The 17,849-nt window shown below is 36.4% G+C and overlaps 1 protein-coding gene across 1 annotated transcript in view; it reads right to left on the bottom strand.

Moving 5' to 3' along the window:
* MOXD1 (monooxygenase DBH like 1) overlaps window positions 1-17,357 on the bottom strand; it is a 33,836-nt gene extending 16,479 nt beyond the window's left edge. Inside the window, exons 1-4 of the mRNA XM_026705393.2 lie at window positions 16,944-17,357; window positions 5,630-5,776; window positions 4,126-4,293; window positions 3,218-3,301 (exon numbers count right to left, since the gene is read on the bottom strand). Of these exons, the coding sequence (XP_026561178.2) occupies window positions 3,218-3,301; window positions 4,126-4,293; window positions 5,630-5,776; window positions 16,944-17,357 (813 nt within the window). The remainder of the gene's footprint in view (window positions 1-3,217; window positions 3,302-4,125; window positions 4,294-5,629; window positions 5,777-16,943) is intronic.
* Between the last annotated feature and the right edge of the window lie 492 nt (window positions 17,358-17,849).

Genomic DNA, 17,849 nt, shown 5'->3' with positions numbered 1-17,849 from the left:
GCAATATGATTCACCCAAAAGTATTAAAAATAGGGACAGTTGTGGTTTTTTTCCCCGTTTTGCTCCTTTTCTGTAATTCAACACTACAGTTGGCATCATTGTACATTTAGAATAAATTGTTAGAGATGCATGCTCACAAGCAGCAATACAGATAAGGTAGTAAGGCAAAAGAAATGCAGAAGCAGAAACTAAACGAAGAAAAAGATAAAGCATGCAGAACACAGTCCAGATTTCTTTCTAATGCTTTGCCACCAATGGCCCAAGGTTGATGTTTATATTTCTGTATTTTCCTTTTTGTACTGAAGAGTGTGTTGCATCTCTCAGTGATGTGTGCATTTCTCCACCTGTTGTATGTTTGTTCATGTATGTATGTACACATGGGGAATTAAGAGGTATGTGTAACACTGGAAAGGAGGGCTGAGAGAAAGGAGTTTAGAACTGAGCAATTGTCAACAATCTGAACTATTTTCCCCAAGTGGTTTTCTTATATCAGGGTTCTAAACCTTTTGCCATCATAACTATCTTTAGTGAAATCTTCATATATACATCTCTCTCCAAAATTCAAACACCAAAAACAAACACAAATTAACAATGAAAACAATACAATGAAAATTTTGGGACAGGTGGATTTACTATTAAAGATTCTTCACACTTCTCCTAGACTCTGTCTTCTTGTGAGGTGAAATACCCCACAAGAAGAGAGACCCTGCCTATATATCTGCATGAGAATGTTTGGGATTTTTTCCCTGTGCAACCTCTGCTCATTTTCTAATTAAATCATTCATTTGCTAGGTTTTTGTCCACCATACCAAATTTGGTCCTAATTTATTCTGTTTTCAATGGGTTGTCCTGTTGAGGGACAGGCAGGACCTAAGATAACAGCTTAGGACTAGGAGCAATTATGCTATCTGTTGATTTTGGAAATTTACCAGATCTAAATAGATTATCAATTCTGGTAAGCAATGTAAACTTTTTTATATTTTTGTGATCAGATTTTTCAGTCATGGCATTTGGACTACAAAATTAAGTTCTTGATAAAAGCCTTTTGACTGAATCATATTTTATGTTTTTCTTTTTTTTTAATCAGAGAAAGGAAAATAATTTGTTTCTTGACTTGAATCACTCAATCTGGAATCATGTGCTAACTGAAAAAGCTATTTGAAAATGATCTGCCAAAATATTTCCTTGAAATTTGCATTTCTCATACACTGTGTCCCACATTAGAATGAAATTAAGATTTTGCTTTCAGCATCCATTAACATTAAAATATATATATATATTGATTCAACAAGGTGATGTAGACTGACAAACTAAATATAATGAAATTATTTTTTTAAAACTTCTTAAAACAGAAAACCAATAAAACTGTAATTAAAAGTATAGATGTCAAATCATTCAGTTCCCATTTATTTTAAAGACTTTATGAATTTTTAGATAGTGTATGTGTGGACATGTATTTAAATGTATATTTATTTATGCAGATGTGTGAAAACAGAGGAAAATAAAAATCTTTCAACATACAAGCCTTATGTGCCAAAAACACAATACCTTTACTTTTCCAGAGTGAGCAGCACATCCCGAACAGGAATTATAGCTTTTAAAAAATGTTCATACAGGTATTCAGTTGATTCCTATGTATCCATTCCATCTTAATGAATTGCCTTTGTCTATATCTATAAGCATCATGCAATTATACCTTCCATGTTTTTATTTAAATAAACAGAGAACCAAGGAAGAGATTGGAGAAGCAATCATCATATAGCAATTATGAATTACTTTAGAGAAGAACAATAAGCTCTCCAATCATCAAATGAAACTAAATCAAAGGCAGCATTTTAAAAAACGCTGAGCTGAGTATGTAATGTATAGGCTTGTACTTTCTTGTCTTTTAGAACACCTAGGGCTTTAATACTGTGTGTCAGCAAAAACAATATGCAAGGAATTTTGCCTCTGGCATAGGTTATGTAAACAAAGCAATATGATGCAAAACCATACTTAACCACAAATCAAATTTCCTTGAATATAAAGAGCTATTGGCTACTTTGTGAAGACTGCATATAGCTCAGATCTAAATTTGTAAAATTTCATAATCTATTAAGAATTATTTATTTACTTAGCAACATCTTATCTTGGGGTTGTTCATTCAAAATGAAAGCATATAATTAAAATAATTCTGAAAGGTATCTTATATCTGGTTGAATCTCATGTTTCTCTCCTCTTTTGCATGCTGGTAATGGTTCATTAATTTTCTATTCCTTAAACCATTGTTGCTGAAATAAGGAATAGTGGCACAATGCTTTTAATACTGTATAAAAAACAGTTTGATTCTAATTTAAAATCAACTGACAGTGAGAACAATCAACCAATGGAACAACTTGCCTTCAAAAGTTGTGGGTGCTTCATCACTGGAAGTTTTCAAGAAGTGACTGGACAGCCATCTGTCAGAAATGGTATAGGGTCTCATGCTTGAGCAGAGGATTGGACTAGATCAGGGGTATTAAACGGGCCAGATATGCCATGAGCAGGCCATGCCCACCCCAGTTCCGTGAAGGGGAAAAATATTGCAATATGTCATGTTACGGCAACACGTTTGACACCTGTGGACTAGATGACTTTCAAGATCCCTTCCAACTCCGCTGTTCTATTATTATTAATATTAAACTATCAATTGTTATGAGTTATTAAAGAAGTGATAATGAGGAAAACAATAGCACAGTTCATTAGATTTAGAATTCTTATTAGAAATGTTCTGAAAATAAAACTAGGGAAATAACTGTTTCAGCAACATTTCAGCAACATCAAAACACCATTTTTTTTTATTTTTTTTATTTTTTTATGAAGGAGGATGATGCTTTTGTTTTATGTTTCATGTTTTATGTGTTTTTGTTCGTTGTTAAAGTCAATAAAACTTTTTTTTCAAAAAAACACCAAATTTTTATCCAAATTAGAAAAAGCTGTTGGTCGCTAGCATTTTCCCTAAATATACCAGTTCAAATTCTTTAAAAAAACATCTTTAGCTAGGATTCAAGACTACACCAGATCATTAGCATGACATAAGAACTGAAATCTATTGCAACAATGCTGATTGCTTTACAGATCAATAAATATGCTCTAGCTCTTAAAGTATATTTTTCCAAGTTTATGTGCTAGTCACATCATGAAAGAAACAGAATTACAAACAGAAAGTTTTGTATGCATCACTAGCTAGATCACATACCTTTATCACATGATGCTTTTCATTCAGGATAGGTATCTTAAACATTTGACACCAATAGGTTGTATCTTGTTCTGGTATAGCCACCTGTCTTAATAAAATGGAAAGAAAAGACTAATACAATATGAAGTTTGTTTTTCCCCAGACAATTCAGCATACGGTTGCTTTTGTGATGTGGAGACAATAACTTGGTCCTCAACACCAATAAGACCAAGGAGCTTATAGTGGACTATAGAAGGAACAGATCAGACATCCAATCCTTGCTTATCAATGGAGACCAAGTGGCCAATTTTAAGTTTCCTGGCGTTGCCATAAAAAAGGACCTGACCTAGGGTGCTCACATTGCAGCACTGATCAAAAGGGCCCAGCAGAGATTATACTGAGAAATCTCAGAAAACAATTGAATGAAAAACTGCTGGTGACCTTCTACTGCTGCACCATAGAGAGTATCTTAACTTACTGTACCTCTGTATGGTTTGCCAATTGCACAGTGGCAGATAGGGCAGCACTCCAGAGGGTTAACGTCATTGCCCAGAAGATCATTGGTTGTCCTTTCCCCACTTTGGAAGAGCTTTATAGCTCCCACTGCCTTAAGAAAGTTCAAAACATTCTTAAAGATCCGTCTCATCCTTTATTTGAACTATTACCATCTAGCAGATGGTACAGAATAATAAAAACAAGGACAAACAGGCTGAAAAACAGCTTCTATCCCAGGGCAGTGTTGGTGTGGTGTTGGGGTTTTCAATTTAATGTGTGAAGTGTGAAGGATGTGTGTTTGTGTTTAGTTTCATGGTTATGATGTGCACTGAAGATGGTGTTTGATTTCATTGTATGAGGTGCAATGACAATAAAGTAAACTAAACTATACAGTTCTGTTCCTCTTTTACTGATACTTAACCCAAGTAACTTACGTTTTGGTTTGCCAAGTCAAAATATGGCAATGAGGATGGGATTACAGCATTCTTCTCAGGGTTCAATAAACGAAGACTCTTTGTTCCACGATTAGAACCGTGGTAATTTTGACCTCCATATTTAAAGTCTTTGTCGTGATAGGCCCATATCACTCGTACTGTGCTTTCCTGGAAGAAAGGAAAGCTGCTGCTGAGTTTTGTAAAGAAAAGTCTAATCTTATGATCACAGCCTACCTGAATATATTTTCCACCTTGCAAGGGTTTCGAGACATATGGCCCTGCAGATGTTGCCAAATTAGAGTTGCTTGTAGTTCAGCATGACCAAAGCTGAACAACACTGGTTCAGAAGTTCAGAAACTTCACATTTCAAATCCTGCTGATCACACTTCTATATTAATAGCAATAGCACTTAAAATTATACACCGCTTCACAGTACTTTACAGCCTTCTCTAAGTAGTTTACAGAGTCAGCAATTGCACCCAAAAATCTAGGTCCTCATTTTACCCACCTTGGAAGGATGGAAGGTTGAGTCAACCTTGAGCCTAGTGGGATTTGAACTGCCAAATTGCAGGCAGACGGCAGTCAGCAGAAGTAGCCTGCAGTACTGCTCTCTAATCACTGTGCCACCATGGCTCATATTAATATATGTTTTAAATGAATATTGTTTTAACTCTGAATGAGATTATTATTTCTCCCTTTTTAATTTTACATTTTGCTTTTGTATTTTTACTGTAAACAATTTTGATACAAATGTTGATTTACTATAGCATACTGTACACAGGCCAATATGGCTATGAGGCTGTTATCTAGAACAGCCTTCAAAGGCCCTGTAACTTTGGTTCTTAACTTGCCACATCATCTATATATTCAAATTCTGTCCCAGAAAGTTCCTCAGCCTTCAGCACAGTTCTCTTGTCCAGTCATTTCCGACTCTAGTGAACTGTGCTCATCTCCATTTCTTTAGCCAAAGGAACCAGTGTTGCCTGAAGAAACATCCATGGTCATGTGGCAAGCATAACAATACACCAAGGCATATGGAACACTGTTGACTTCCCACCAAAGTAGTACTTATTTATCTAGTTGCATTTGCATGCATTCAAACTACTAGGTGGGCAGGAACTGGGGCAAGTAAAAGGAGTTTACCTCATAGTGCAGCGCTGGGGTTTCAAACCTGGGTTGTTAGCTTTGCAGCTGGCAAGCTCAATGTCTTTAACCACTGTGGTTAAAGACATTGAGCTTGCCAGCTGGAAAGCTAACAACAACAAAATAAACAAAATAACAACAAAATAAACCCTCACAACAAAATAAACCCTCACTGAATTACAGATCAGAAGAGACACATTGTATCTACCCTAATCAGTACATATAGCAATACAGACTGTTTATTATGGCATAATCAGCATAATGATTAGACTGAGAATGAGAAGCTAATATTTAAGTTCTCTCTCTTCTTCATTCTTTTTTCTAATTTAGGTTCATCATTAGGTTTAGCATTTCCCTTTACCGTTAGGCTCTTGTCATTTGGGTCACAAGTATGAAGCTGCCGGGTGAAAGCTAGTATTGTGTGAGTACTATTTTCCATAGCATACTCCAGATGGCAATCCTGCTGAGAATCTTTTTTCAGTACTCTGTCTGCATTTGTGAAGCAATCCTGTTGAAGATAGAAATCAAAACATTATCCTGCTGCTCTTCTTTTTAAATGTTCTGAACTCCACAACCTTTTCAATTTTGTGGGAAATAATGTATAAAGAACATGTTATTACTCTCCAAATAAATATGTTACATTAACCAATGAATGAAAATCTAATTATTTTCTGATTCTACCCTTTGGATTTTAATTAACATTGCATAAATTCCACATTCAATAAGTGTGATATAATAAAAGACCCTTACTAAAGAGGTATCTATTTTGCAACCATAAGGGTATTAGTGGACATAGCAAACATATATTTGAAAAAAATATGATCCTCAGGAACAAAATGTATAGGTAGTTTATCTCTGTATTACACACTTTCAACATGAGTTCATAGTGATTTTCTCTGGCTACTTCATAATATATACGCTAATTTTTGTGTACTTTTTACTGTATTTCTCTATTGGATGGTGGGTAAAATCAAGAAATATGATATTTCTACTGTAACTCTAAATCCATTTTCTTAGTTCCCATGCACTTATGTATAAGGGAGTAAGCATACCACTTATTGTGATCCTAATATATACTCTCTAGAGAGGAAACATTAAAATGGAATATGATATTGTATACCTCCTCATTTTGTCAAACCACTATAGAAATGTTTTAGAGAGTCTCCCTGCTGTTTCAAGGACAGATTATCCTAGTCCTCATTGTACCAAAAGATGATATTATGAATAAGCTGTGTTAATAATGTACTATCATTAACCTCTTCACCTCTGAATTCTGTGTTATAAAGTGCAGTTGCTTTTTTGACCATCCAGTTCACCACAATTTCAGCAACTTGTGACTGCCATTCCAAAAACACATTCCATTGAGATTAGGATGATAGTATTGCTTAATATTCTTTCTAAGACTTTTCTAAGAATGTTATGCAATTGTTTCTAGTTTGCATAGGGACCACACAGAGATATAAAATTTGCAAATGTTTTAAGGAGGCGGCAAAGTTACTCTTTAAAGGAGTGTTTTCTTTTTAATGGAAATTTGAGTAAAATTAAAATATATCTATTTTTTTATTTTTAGATGTAATTAAAAGGATACTGCTGTAAACTCCCAAAGCTTTTAAGCTAAGTGGAAGACAGTAATAGAAGACAAGATTAATACCTAAAATCAACAGAATGGAAATCTATGGGAAAGATGAAATTTCTAGCAGCTCTTTGTGGTAAGGAATTATTTTACTTTAAAAATTGTATTGCAAGCTTATTTTTATAAGAAATAATGTGATATCTGTAGTAATCAGCAGTTATGTGACACTACTGATTGGTAGAGCTTTGGAGACACAACTGTTTATTTTGTTTGAAATTTATTCACCTCTTTGGTAAGGAACCAATTTATGTGGGTCTATTTTTAATCTACCTTTAATTGGACAAAACTAAACTCAATTTATATATCATCTTGAATGGAATATTTATTGTCACCACCATTTTGGTGCTCAATAATATGGGTATCTTCTGTCCACGACATGGCAACCTGGGTCACTTCATTCCAGATATTTTGAACAATTCTCATTCATTGCTGTCTTCATTTTATAGGCTGGAAGATGAAACATCTGGAAGACATTGGGCTATCTATTTTGTGAGTCAGCTATCTCTATTATGGTAAAGTTAACATGTTGTGTAGTAGTTACTGAAATCAACCTATATACACACATTCACATACAATCACACCCTTCTATAGGCAATTCTAGGCTGCTGGATAGAATGAATGGATCAGATATGTTTCATTCAATAGAAGTCATTTAGAAACTGCAGTAATACACAGTAAGATGATTTTACAGATCATAATTCTGGTGTATAATTTCTTATAGATGAAGGCATTGAGGCTGAATTGCTTCTCACATGCTGTGACCCTGCACTTGTTCTCTTAAAAAGGATTTGCAGTTGATATGGTTTCTGATTACTGCTATACAAAATGGCAAGGAGTAATTTCTTAAGGATGTAGCAAAAAGATGCAAATAAGTTTTATTTTATCCCTTAAAAAAAATGAGAGCACAGCTGCAGAAGAAACCTTGAGGGGAAAAAATGACAGCTGTCTTCATAGGCCTGAACAGGTGTTTTATACAGAGAAGAAATCCACTACATCCATGCAACCTACAGTAGATTTTGCCTTCTTTTAACAATGAATTCAGTAATAAGAAAACACTGTTTAAGGCTCTCTAGCATAAAAGCTTACCAAGTTTATCTGAGACCTTGATTAATGCAATTGTATGTAGCATGCAAGCTTTTATGCTAGCAACATTTTAATTATTGGAATGTACAGTGGCTGCTATGCTGGGTATGGAAGCAAGAAACCTTTATGAATGTAAAGAAATCTATCCAGCATCATACTTTTCTCTATCTCTATAAACCAACATTCTTTTTTGCAAGGGTGAAGCAGATCCTAAGCTCATAGCAGGGTGTAAACTGAACTGCTTCTTTCTTGTGTTTTCCAAAAATTGGTGAGTAACTCTGATATCAGTAGTTATTTTTAGCTTCTACAACTTGTAGCCAATAGTGTATTTCCCTGAATATAAATGAATGTCTATGGAGATTCTCAATCATCCAGATCATGGTTGACACAAAGGTGCTTTTCAAAAGGCAACTGGACTTTCTTGATTCCTCCGACACCCCTGGAAACGTTTTTGCTTCTCATCCAAGAAGCTTCTTCAGTTCAGTGAACTGAAGATGCTTCTTGGATGAGAAGTGAAACATTTTCATGAACATAAATCCATTTTAACTTTTTTCAGATTTAAACCTCACTGTATAATCTGGCAATACATTTCATATTTAATACATAAAGAAATGTAAAATAATTTGTTTTATTTACTGGGAATCCTCCATTCAGTTTCATATGTTTTTACATTCCAGTATTTTAAATCAGATAGAAAATTTGTGCATGCCAACTTTCTCCACATTGTGCAAAAGTGTATGTATCTTACTTATCTGATTTTTTTTTTAAAGTACTAAAAGTTTTTGAGAATGTAGGATTTCTAACAGAGCTAAATTGCTAGTGGGGTTTTACACATTAAAAAAAACTGCCAAAAATATAAATAATATATGTGAAGTATAAATGGAATGTACATAATTATGATAAAATATGCATACTTTTTTCATACTGATTTATCAAACAACAGACTCTGTTCATTGGGGGAAAATCCAAATTGTGGGTTGGAGACTGAATGAAAAAATAATCCCATCAAAAACCTATTTGTTGTACTGAACATTCTTTGGGCATGATCCAGAGCCTCAGGTGATGGTAATGACAATGGAAAACTGAAGTGCACCTACCAGCATGTTGTCTATTCCATGAGAATAAAAATTTAGTCAAGTAGAAGTATTTATTTATTTTATTCAATTCTACATCATCCATTTTACCTAAGTGACTCTGGGCAGTTTGTTTCAGTTGTTACAATGCATTCTACATATGGTTGCTTCTGAAAAAGTATTCAAAAATTCCAGTTTGCCCTAAATACAGCAATTTTTGTGCTAACTAAAATTTTCATATGGGGAAAATAAGTTATCTCAATTGCAGTGACTTCCAATTTGTTGCCAAATAGAATCCAAAAGTCAAAATATCTCTAGTTGAGCTTGATAGTTTACAGAGTTGGAAGAGACCTTGTAGGTCATCTAGTCCAATCCCCCACCCAAGCAGGAGATCCTACACCATTTTTGACAGATGGCAGTCCAGTCTCGTCTTGAAAGCTTCCAGTGATAAAGCTCCCACCACTTCTGAAAGCAAGGTGTTCCATTGGTTGATTGTTCTCACTGTCAGAAAATTTCTCATTTCCAGGTTGAATCTCTCCTTGTTCAGTTTCCATCCATTATTCCTTGTCTCAAGTGCTTTGGAAAATACTGTAGCTTGACCCCTTCCTCTCTGTGTCAGCCCCTTAAATATTGGAACACTGCTATCATGTTTCTCCTAGTCCTTCTCTTCACTAGACTAGCCATGCTCAGTTCCTGCAACTGTTCATTGTATGTTTTAACATCCAGTCCCCTAATCTTGGTTGCTCTTCTTTGCACTCTTTCTAGAGTCTCAACATTTTTTTATAGTGTGGTGACCAAAATTAGATGCAGTATTCTAGGTGTGATCTTACTAAGGCTTTATAGAGTGGTATTAGTACCTCACTTGATCTTGATTGTATCTCTCTGTTAAAGCAATTTAGGATTGCATTGGTTTTTTTGACTGCCGCCGCACATTGTTCATTCATAATTAATTAGTTGTCCACTAAAACTCCAAGATCCCTGTCACAGTTACTGCTATTAAGCCTTATTTCACCCACTCTATAAGAATACTTTTGGATTTTCTTGCCTAAGTGTAAAACTTCATTAAGCTGGTCACTTAATGAACACATTCATGAGATTTTCTTGGCAACAATACAAAGTATCTTATTATTGTCCTTTTCCTGGACTAATCCTCTACTCTATAGCCCTGATCTTTCAGGATAGCCCTCTATATCAATCAGGTCAACTTAGGTTTTCATAATCCTAGCCAAGAAAACTCTCTCTATATGTCTTTATGTAAATCACCAGAAGTGAACCTCAACCAAAAAGCAATTTTACATTACTTGCATTAAATAGTGTTTGTGGTAATGACATTCAAACCACCGAAACATCTAAAACCGTGATATTTGAAAGGCTGCTTCTTATTTATGAATTGGCCCTTGTTTGTTCAACTTCTGAATCAACATGTTTAAAACTATAGAACAGGCCTTTTGGTACCAGTACTTAAATATGAAATTTGTTTAATGAAAAGCACTTTTCATGTCTTTCTTAACAACTTTCTGGAAGTTGGTTAAGAGTTTCCTTTCTGGCATACATTCAGTCTATAATCTCTCTAATTAAGAGTGTGTGTGTGTGTGTGTGTGTGTGTGTGTGTATGCATGTATGTATGTATGTGTATATACATATATTTGTTCGTTTTTCAAATATTTTTTTCTGCTTCTGTTATTTACAATAAAACTGCTAGAAATCTGTGGAGAATAAATGATGATATTCAGAGTTTTATTTTACATTTTTCCTAATAATCCCCAATTCAGAATTTGCCATTTAATTTTACATTAGATTGATTTTTCACTGAGCAATCCAAATTATTTTCTGTCATTAGTTACTAACGAACTACACTTCTTGCACATATTTTCCAAAGTGGGCATCATTTGCTGACTTTGGATATCATCATTTTGAAATATTCTTTGGAAGTTTACCACTATCCATTTCTAAAACACCCTTAATTACTTTATTTCAATGTTACATGGATTTTGTTTTAATGAGCCAAGAATATTTGTTATTGATTCGCTATTAATGAATAGTTAATTATCCTGAATAGAACTATATGAATGAAAGCAGAAAGATTTAAGCCCATGATATTTATTTGATTATAGTATTAAAATATTTTGACAGAAAAAAGCCTGGCCTCTAATAATAGATTAGCAGATAACTTTTAAGATTATATATGTCTATAATCTAAACAAGTTACATAATACTGACATTTTCTTATACAATGAAGGTTAATTTAATGGATCTAAAGAAGGAAAGTATGGCCATTAAATCTGAGTTTACATAACTGTTGCAGTTTTTTAAAAGTTTCAATTTGCATCATTTTACATAAATGATGTAAATTAAATGCAAATAATATAAATTAAATCAATTGCCTGGGCAGAGTTTGGAAATCAGTTGGACCATAACCTCTTAGACATGACCAGACAAAATAAATAATGAAAAGTCTTATGAACCATTCTGATGTTTTTCTATTTTTTCTATTTTTAGCATACGCATCGGATTGACTTTTTCTTCCAGTTAATTATGCAAATAGAATTCAGGGTATGCAAATACAGCTTTACTCTCTGCTTCCTTCTGTGTTCAAAGGAATGTAGTGAATTGCCTTGTGGTCTAATTGGTCTACTACTATGAAATTAACTTTCTCCTCTGCAACATTATTGCTTCTGTTAACACGACAGCCAAACTTAAAATGTAGCTGCAACCAAACTCCCCAAAGAGTTAATCAAGGGCTTTAACTAAACTTACATGGCAGCCTTTCACAGCTATTACAACTGTGAAATTCAGACCTGCTTCTCCCCCTGGTTATGTGCATCAGATAGACAGAATTGTGTCTTCTTTTCACTCCAGATATCTACACCAAGTAGATAGAATTGGGTCTTTTTCTCCCTATGGAAATCTGCACAGCTTATATGAATTCTTCATTGTGTCATTCTCCTCTTTTGTGACCTTGTATCACCATGGAACATGCAGTAGCTTTCTTCAGCGGACTGGTGTTCCTTAACTTGATCTTTGGTTACTAGATGTTTTGCTTCTTCTCTGGTTCTGAATCCACTCAAGTTAGCTCATTTCCTTTTCCCTCCGTGAAAAACCTTACCTGCATTTCTCTCAGTCTCTCCCATAAATACAGTTTGTATGTTTTGGAGAGCCTAAATAGAACGGCAGGTGTTTACATTTTCCATTCTGTCATAGATCTTGGTTATTTCTGGGCGTGGGATCTAAATACAAATTTCGCCATTACATCCAATCACAATTTTACTATTAGCAATATTACAAATATGAAATTCTATGTAGTTCTAATATACAGTTCATAGCGGGTAAGGGGCTGATACAGAGTATTGAATTGAATTGACAAGAGAAAGAATTGAGTGATTAAGGAATGTCATCATGTTTAGAAATATACAAGTTGGATACATTTAAATTAAGCAGAAGACAGGGTCTGCCTTTGGGGCCAAAATGCCCAAGATCTCACACAGGTTAAGAATGACCTGTGCATACGTTGTATTCCATCTGTTCTTCAAACATTATGTGCAGGAAAGCATAACAAATGATGACTTCTTCCAGAAAAACCCTTGCACTAGCAGAAAAAAAAACACCCAATAGCTAAGCAATATTAACATGCCTTAGTTGGTGCTTGGTTGTAAATATTGCACGCCTTTGGGGAACGCACTGAATTTTTAAGAATCTTTTTTTAACCTCACGCTAACATGCCAGAAAAGATTCCAAAAAATACAGTGAGTTTCCCAAAGGCTACAACCATCTACAACCAAGCACCAGGTGATATTTAAAATGTGTGCCACTGTGACATTTCTCCTTGTTCTATCTTTCTGTTTCTTTGCTAACAAATTCTTTGTCAAGAGTATGTTTAAAAAACAGCAAAGAGTTCCATTCACGGCTTTTCACTATTTAAAATCCAATTACTCTTTCCTAACATATCAAAATGATTTCCATGCGTATACTGTATTTGATAAGCAGATGTTCTTCATTTGGGGTACCAGCAAACTAGTGAGTGTGATGAGTATAGCATTTTTCATATACTAATGAAGAGCTATTCACAAAATAATCCTCAAATGTATTTTGATGTTAAGAGTTCAACAGAAGGCCCTTACAATGCAACCTTCTTAAATAAATCACACAAAACCCGCATTCATAAAGAAGGATTACTCTCTGCAAAATGGATACTGGGAGCTACAGTTAGGGATGCACAATTCCAGACCAGAAGAAAGAGGATATGACAACTAAAGAGAAGGATAAGAATTGAGCTGCTCAAGGAGTTTGCAAGTAAGGCCTAAAGGCTTTTTAATAGTAAAATAAAAAAAGATGCAAAGGTTAGAGCTGCCTTAAGCGTTCTTGTGGCAAGTAGTCTGTAAAAAATTTACTTTGGCAATATTGCATGTATAATATAACTACAAGCCTGAACAAATTAAGCAGTTTTCTCTGAGGCAGCACGCATATTTATCCAGCCAGCATATTTCCATCACTGCAATGCTGAAGGTTGGATTCTCCATACTTTAACCTCACCAGTCTCTGTCATATAATGACCTTAAAACGTGCTCCTGATTGGCCTTATACAGTACATCATTCTATAAACTTCCACAGTATTTTCCTGTTTGCTCAACTCTGTGTTTTTCTTTGTTATACGGTTCACAAATCTATGAATCACATGTTTGACAGACTCCTGCTATTGAAACATGGATCTTACATTTCCCAAGTCCAGTAGTGCTAGGTTCCACTCTATATTCCAGAATGCTTATCATTAATAGGTCATCCTCTGCTCCCCAACTCTCAGCCATACCTTTGAAGAGTGTGTCAGCCCTTTAGAAAGACCCTTTTTGTGTTTCAATCTTTACAATATAATTGAACCCTTCAACCTGATTGATCTATTTGCAGGAGGCAACAGAAGAATCTTTTAAGTTGTACTCCATCCTAGCAAATTTTAAAGCAGCAACCTCAGATAGACTATAGTGACAATATAAAAAGGCCAAAAAAAGTGTTATTTATGTTTTTATCAGAATCTTTGTTGATACCTAGAAAATAGATTCCTTTTAAAAGAACATTCTGGCTTCTTTATGTAATTGGTATGTATCTATTTGTGTTTCTATATGTGCATCAACTATATTCTTCTTGTGTAGCAACTCATTATCTGGTCATAAATGACCAAAAATTACAGACACTTATACATATTCATGAATTTATGTATTTATATCCCACCTTTATTATTTTTATCAACAACTCAGGGCAGGAACCAGTGGTGGGATTCAAAATTTTTTTCTACCGGTTCTGTGGGTGTGGCTTGGTGGGCGTGGCAGGGGAAGGATACTGTAAAATCTCCAGTCAGAGGTGGTATTTGCTGGTTCTCCGAACTACTCAAGATTTCCACTACTGGTTCTCCAGAACTGGTCAGAACCTGCTGAATACCACATCTGGCAGGAACGTACCAATTATTCCTTCCTCCTCATGTTTTCCCTATCAAACCCTATGAGGTGAATTGGGCTGAGAGAGAATGATTGGCTTAAAGTCACCCAGCTGGCTTTCATGTCTAAGGTGGGACCAGAACTCATGGTCTCCTATGGTTTCTAGTCATATTTCTGTACTAACTGACTTTAATGAAAGGAAAAGTCTCTTCCTCCAGAACCAGCATGAATATTGGAAGGAAAATATTCTCTTCTATTAGTAAACAGAAGAAATTTTTTAATTTAAAAAGGTAACTTGCATCTCAAAAAATATAAATTGGCCTTCTCAGTGATATAGATATTTTATTTCAGAATTGATATGACCTGCAATTACCTTGAGCCAAAGATCTGCCTTTTGTTATTCTACCGAAACAAGGAAAGCACCACAGATATTGATGGCATTATAAGTAGCAATTGCAACTAGTTGCTTGGCTTAAGGATAGAAATAAACATATAACTAAAGAGAAAAAGCGATTAAATATTTAGAGACACTATAATCAATGCCCATTCTGAAAACATCTGGAAGCTCATTGTGAGCACTCAGTGCAGAACTGAATCACTAAAATAGATGGACTGAAGAACCAAATTTCACTGCTGCATTGTATCAATATTTGACTTTCAAATGACATTTCTAAGGAAACAGCATATATTTTCCTTTAAAAGTTAAATTTTCACAAGTCTAGAATTTAGTTTTTATGCCATAGGTCTTTTTAAATGGTCTAGCTTTTGAAGAAGCTAGGACCTGATGTTCAGTATTTTTTAGGAATCATTAACATCACTGAAAATATAGATAAATTCTCAGATGCTAAATAGAAAAATTGATTCATTAATGCCAACTACTATACATCTTAATTCTGTTAGTCTAAGGTAGAGTTGTCATAGAGCTAGGTAGACAAAATGCTTGTCCAGGTGGTGCTTCTTGTTAGGATTTCTTGTGAGAATCTCACTTTTTAGGAATATATCCAATCAATCAGCTCTTCCCACTTAAAACTATGAACAAAAATATGTATTTAATTATTGCATGGAGAAAAATATCGATCAAAATACATAACCATCCAACTTGCTTTAAGGTAGGATCAAGTCAGTGCTAGTATGATTCACTCTTTCTGGAAGAACTTAGCTGCTAATTGAGCTATAACCACAGATCATTGCACGAACTATGGAATTGGTCTGAAGTTGCATCTATATTTGCTACTTTTCTGCCTAGAATCATTTAAATAAATACTTAGAGATTACATGGTACTTTATAGTATGACCTAAAAGCAAAAGTTGGACTAAATGATCTTTGTAGTTAATTCCAGCTCCACAGCTACAATTCTAGGATATTAAATTATGCATTAATTCAGTCCACATATGTATTTATTTATAAGTTTCAATTATAAGTTTGAATGCTAATTAACTATTAAATGGGAAAGGCAGGCATTATTAAGTTAATTTGCCCTAGCCCTGGAGCCACTACCAGAGACTTGGCAAACAAAAGTATTTTGAATTGTTGTGCAAACACCTGGAAGCGCAAAGACAAATATTATTAACAGTACTTATGTTCATCTGCTACTTCTGAGAAACGTACACATGAAGATAAAATATATGTCAGCTTAATGCTAAACTGTGTATTTCAAGATGGCTAAGGTAAGGCTGAAATGCATCTTTACTGACTGAAAACACAAAAGGGGCACAATTATTGCCTGTAGCTATGTGAAATGGACAAGAAGCATTCCTGTAATTGTGGCTTTGCTAGGTGGCATGCTGGTCACATTGCAATTAGACTTAGCCAAGTCTGAAAGGCACCACTGATAAAAGGAAATGATAAAAGAAGCCAGTTGTTATTGTTAAAAATTGCTTTCACTCTTTCTCTGTATCAGGTAGCATGGGATTGCAAGATCTTGCCTGCAAAGAGAGAAAGAGAGAAGCAGAAGCAGGGGAGGAGGGGGAGGGAAGGAAGGAATGAAGGAGAGAGAGAAGGAGGGAGGGAGAGAGAGAAGGAGGGAAGGAAGAAAGTGGGGAGGAGAGTCATCATAATAGTCAAATGTAGCAGTGGTGTTGTCTTTTTTATTGACCGTGCAAGAAACTTATTGGATTTGCATGCCTGTGCTTGTTCAAATGTCTCCACTCGAAATCTGCTTGACACTAAACGAATAAACGTACTGAGGGAGGATGCTGGACCTGCTGACAAACTCCAAGTCGGAACGTCGGAATTGAAGGATGTCCCACAGTTCCGTTGTTCGCTGCTCTGAGTCCAATTCCAGTATTAAGCTTTACGAACGAATTTCAGGTGGAAACAGGAGTTTATCTCTGAATATACTCAAAATGCTAGCAGGGTATAATAAAAAAAAAAAAACCCACGACCGAGCGGCTGACTCTTCCTTCGCGGCTTACGCTCGCCTGGAGAAGAGGTTGCCCTCTCACGCCCTCCCCCCGGCTCACCTGCAAATAGGGCTTGCCCCGGTCAAGGCCGCCCACCACCATATCCGCCGAAGCCATCGCTCCTGTGGAAGAGAAGCCGAAGCCCACGTAGCCCCGAGTGCGCACCTCCAGGCGGAAGGCGATGGTGTCGCCCTGGTGCGCCCACGAGAGCCGGTAGCGGGACGAGCCGTCCAACATGGCGCTGTGCGGGTAGTGGCGCCCACCGGGCACGGGCGGCAAAGCCCAGAAGAAGAGGAGCAGTAGCAGCGGCAGCCGCCAGCAGCGCATCTTACCCTCCGGGCGCGCTCCAGGACGCAGAGTCGGACTTGGCGCCAGCGCGCCCTTTACTGAGCGTCCGAACTGCGTTTCGGCTTGAAGCTGCCGCTCTTGCCGTCGCCGCCTCTTCACGCCTCCCCAGTCGCTGAGCTTCTTCATTGGCTGGGGGGATGGAGGGGGGGTGTCTCGCCAGGCCTGGAAGGCTGAGGCGCGCCTGGAGGTGGAAACCTAGACGTGAAGCGGACGGGGTGGCGAGCGGGAGCCGAAGGACTCAGAAGCCTCCTTCTGAGAGGAGAAAAGCGGGCAGAAGCTGAAGATGGGGCGGATAGCCCACCACGAGAAAAGCTAGCTGACTGTCCTCGATTCTGGAGAGAGTCAGCATCTTGTACAACAATAGAAGCTTTTCCCCCCTTCTCCCGGTCCTGACACTGGGACCTCTTTCCCAGTTGCTGAGGAAAGGCTTTATTTTGCTTCTTAAAGCACAGTGCAACGGGGGCATCTTTATAATTTTCCTCCTGCACGTCGCGCGGGCCCTAAGCCCGATCCCCGAGTAAGGCGCCCAAGTAATTTTGGCACCCGAGGCAGAAAATCCTGCAAGCTCTTCTCCTGTTGCCCGGCAAGCGAATAATCCAAAAAATTAAAAGCAATTTT

Source organism: Pseudonaja textilis, chromosome 1 (assembly GCF_049901715.1).
Source record: "Pseudonaja textilis isolate UNSWEBS1 chromosome 1, rPseTex1.2, whole genome shotgun sequence".
Taxonomy (NCBI): Eukaryota; Metazoa; Chordata; class Lepidosauria; order Squamata; family Elapidae; genus Pseudonaja; species Pseudonaja textilis.
Note: the sequence above shows the minus strand (reverse complement) of the source record. Positions and strands in the feature narration are given on the sequence as shown.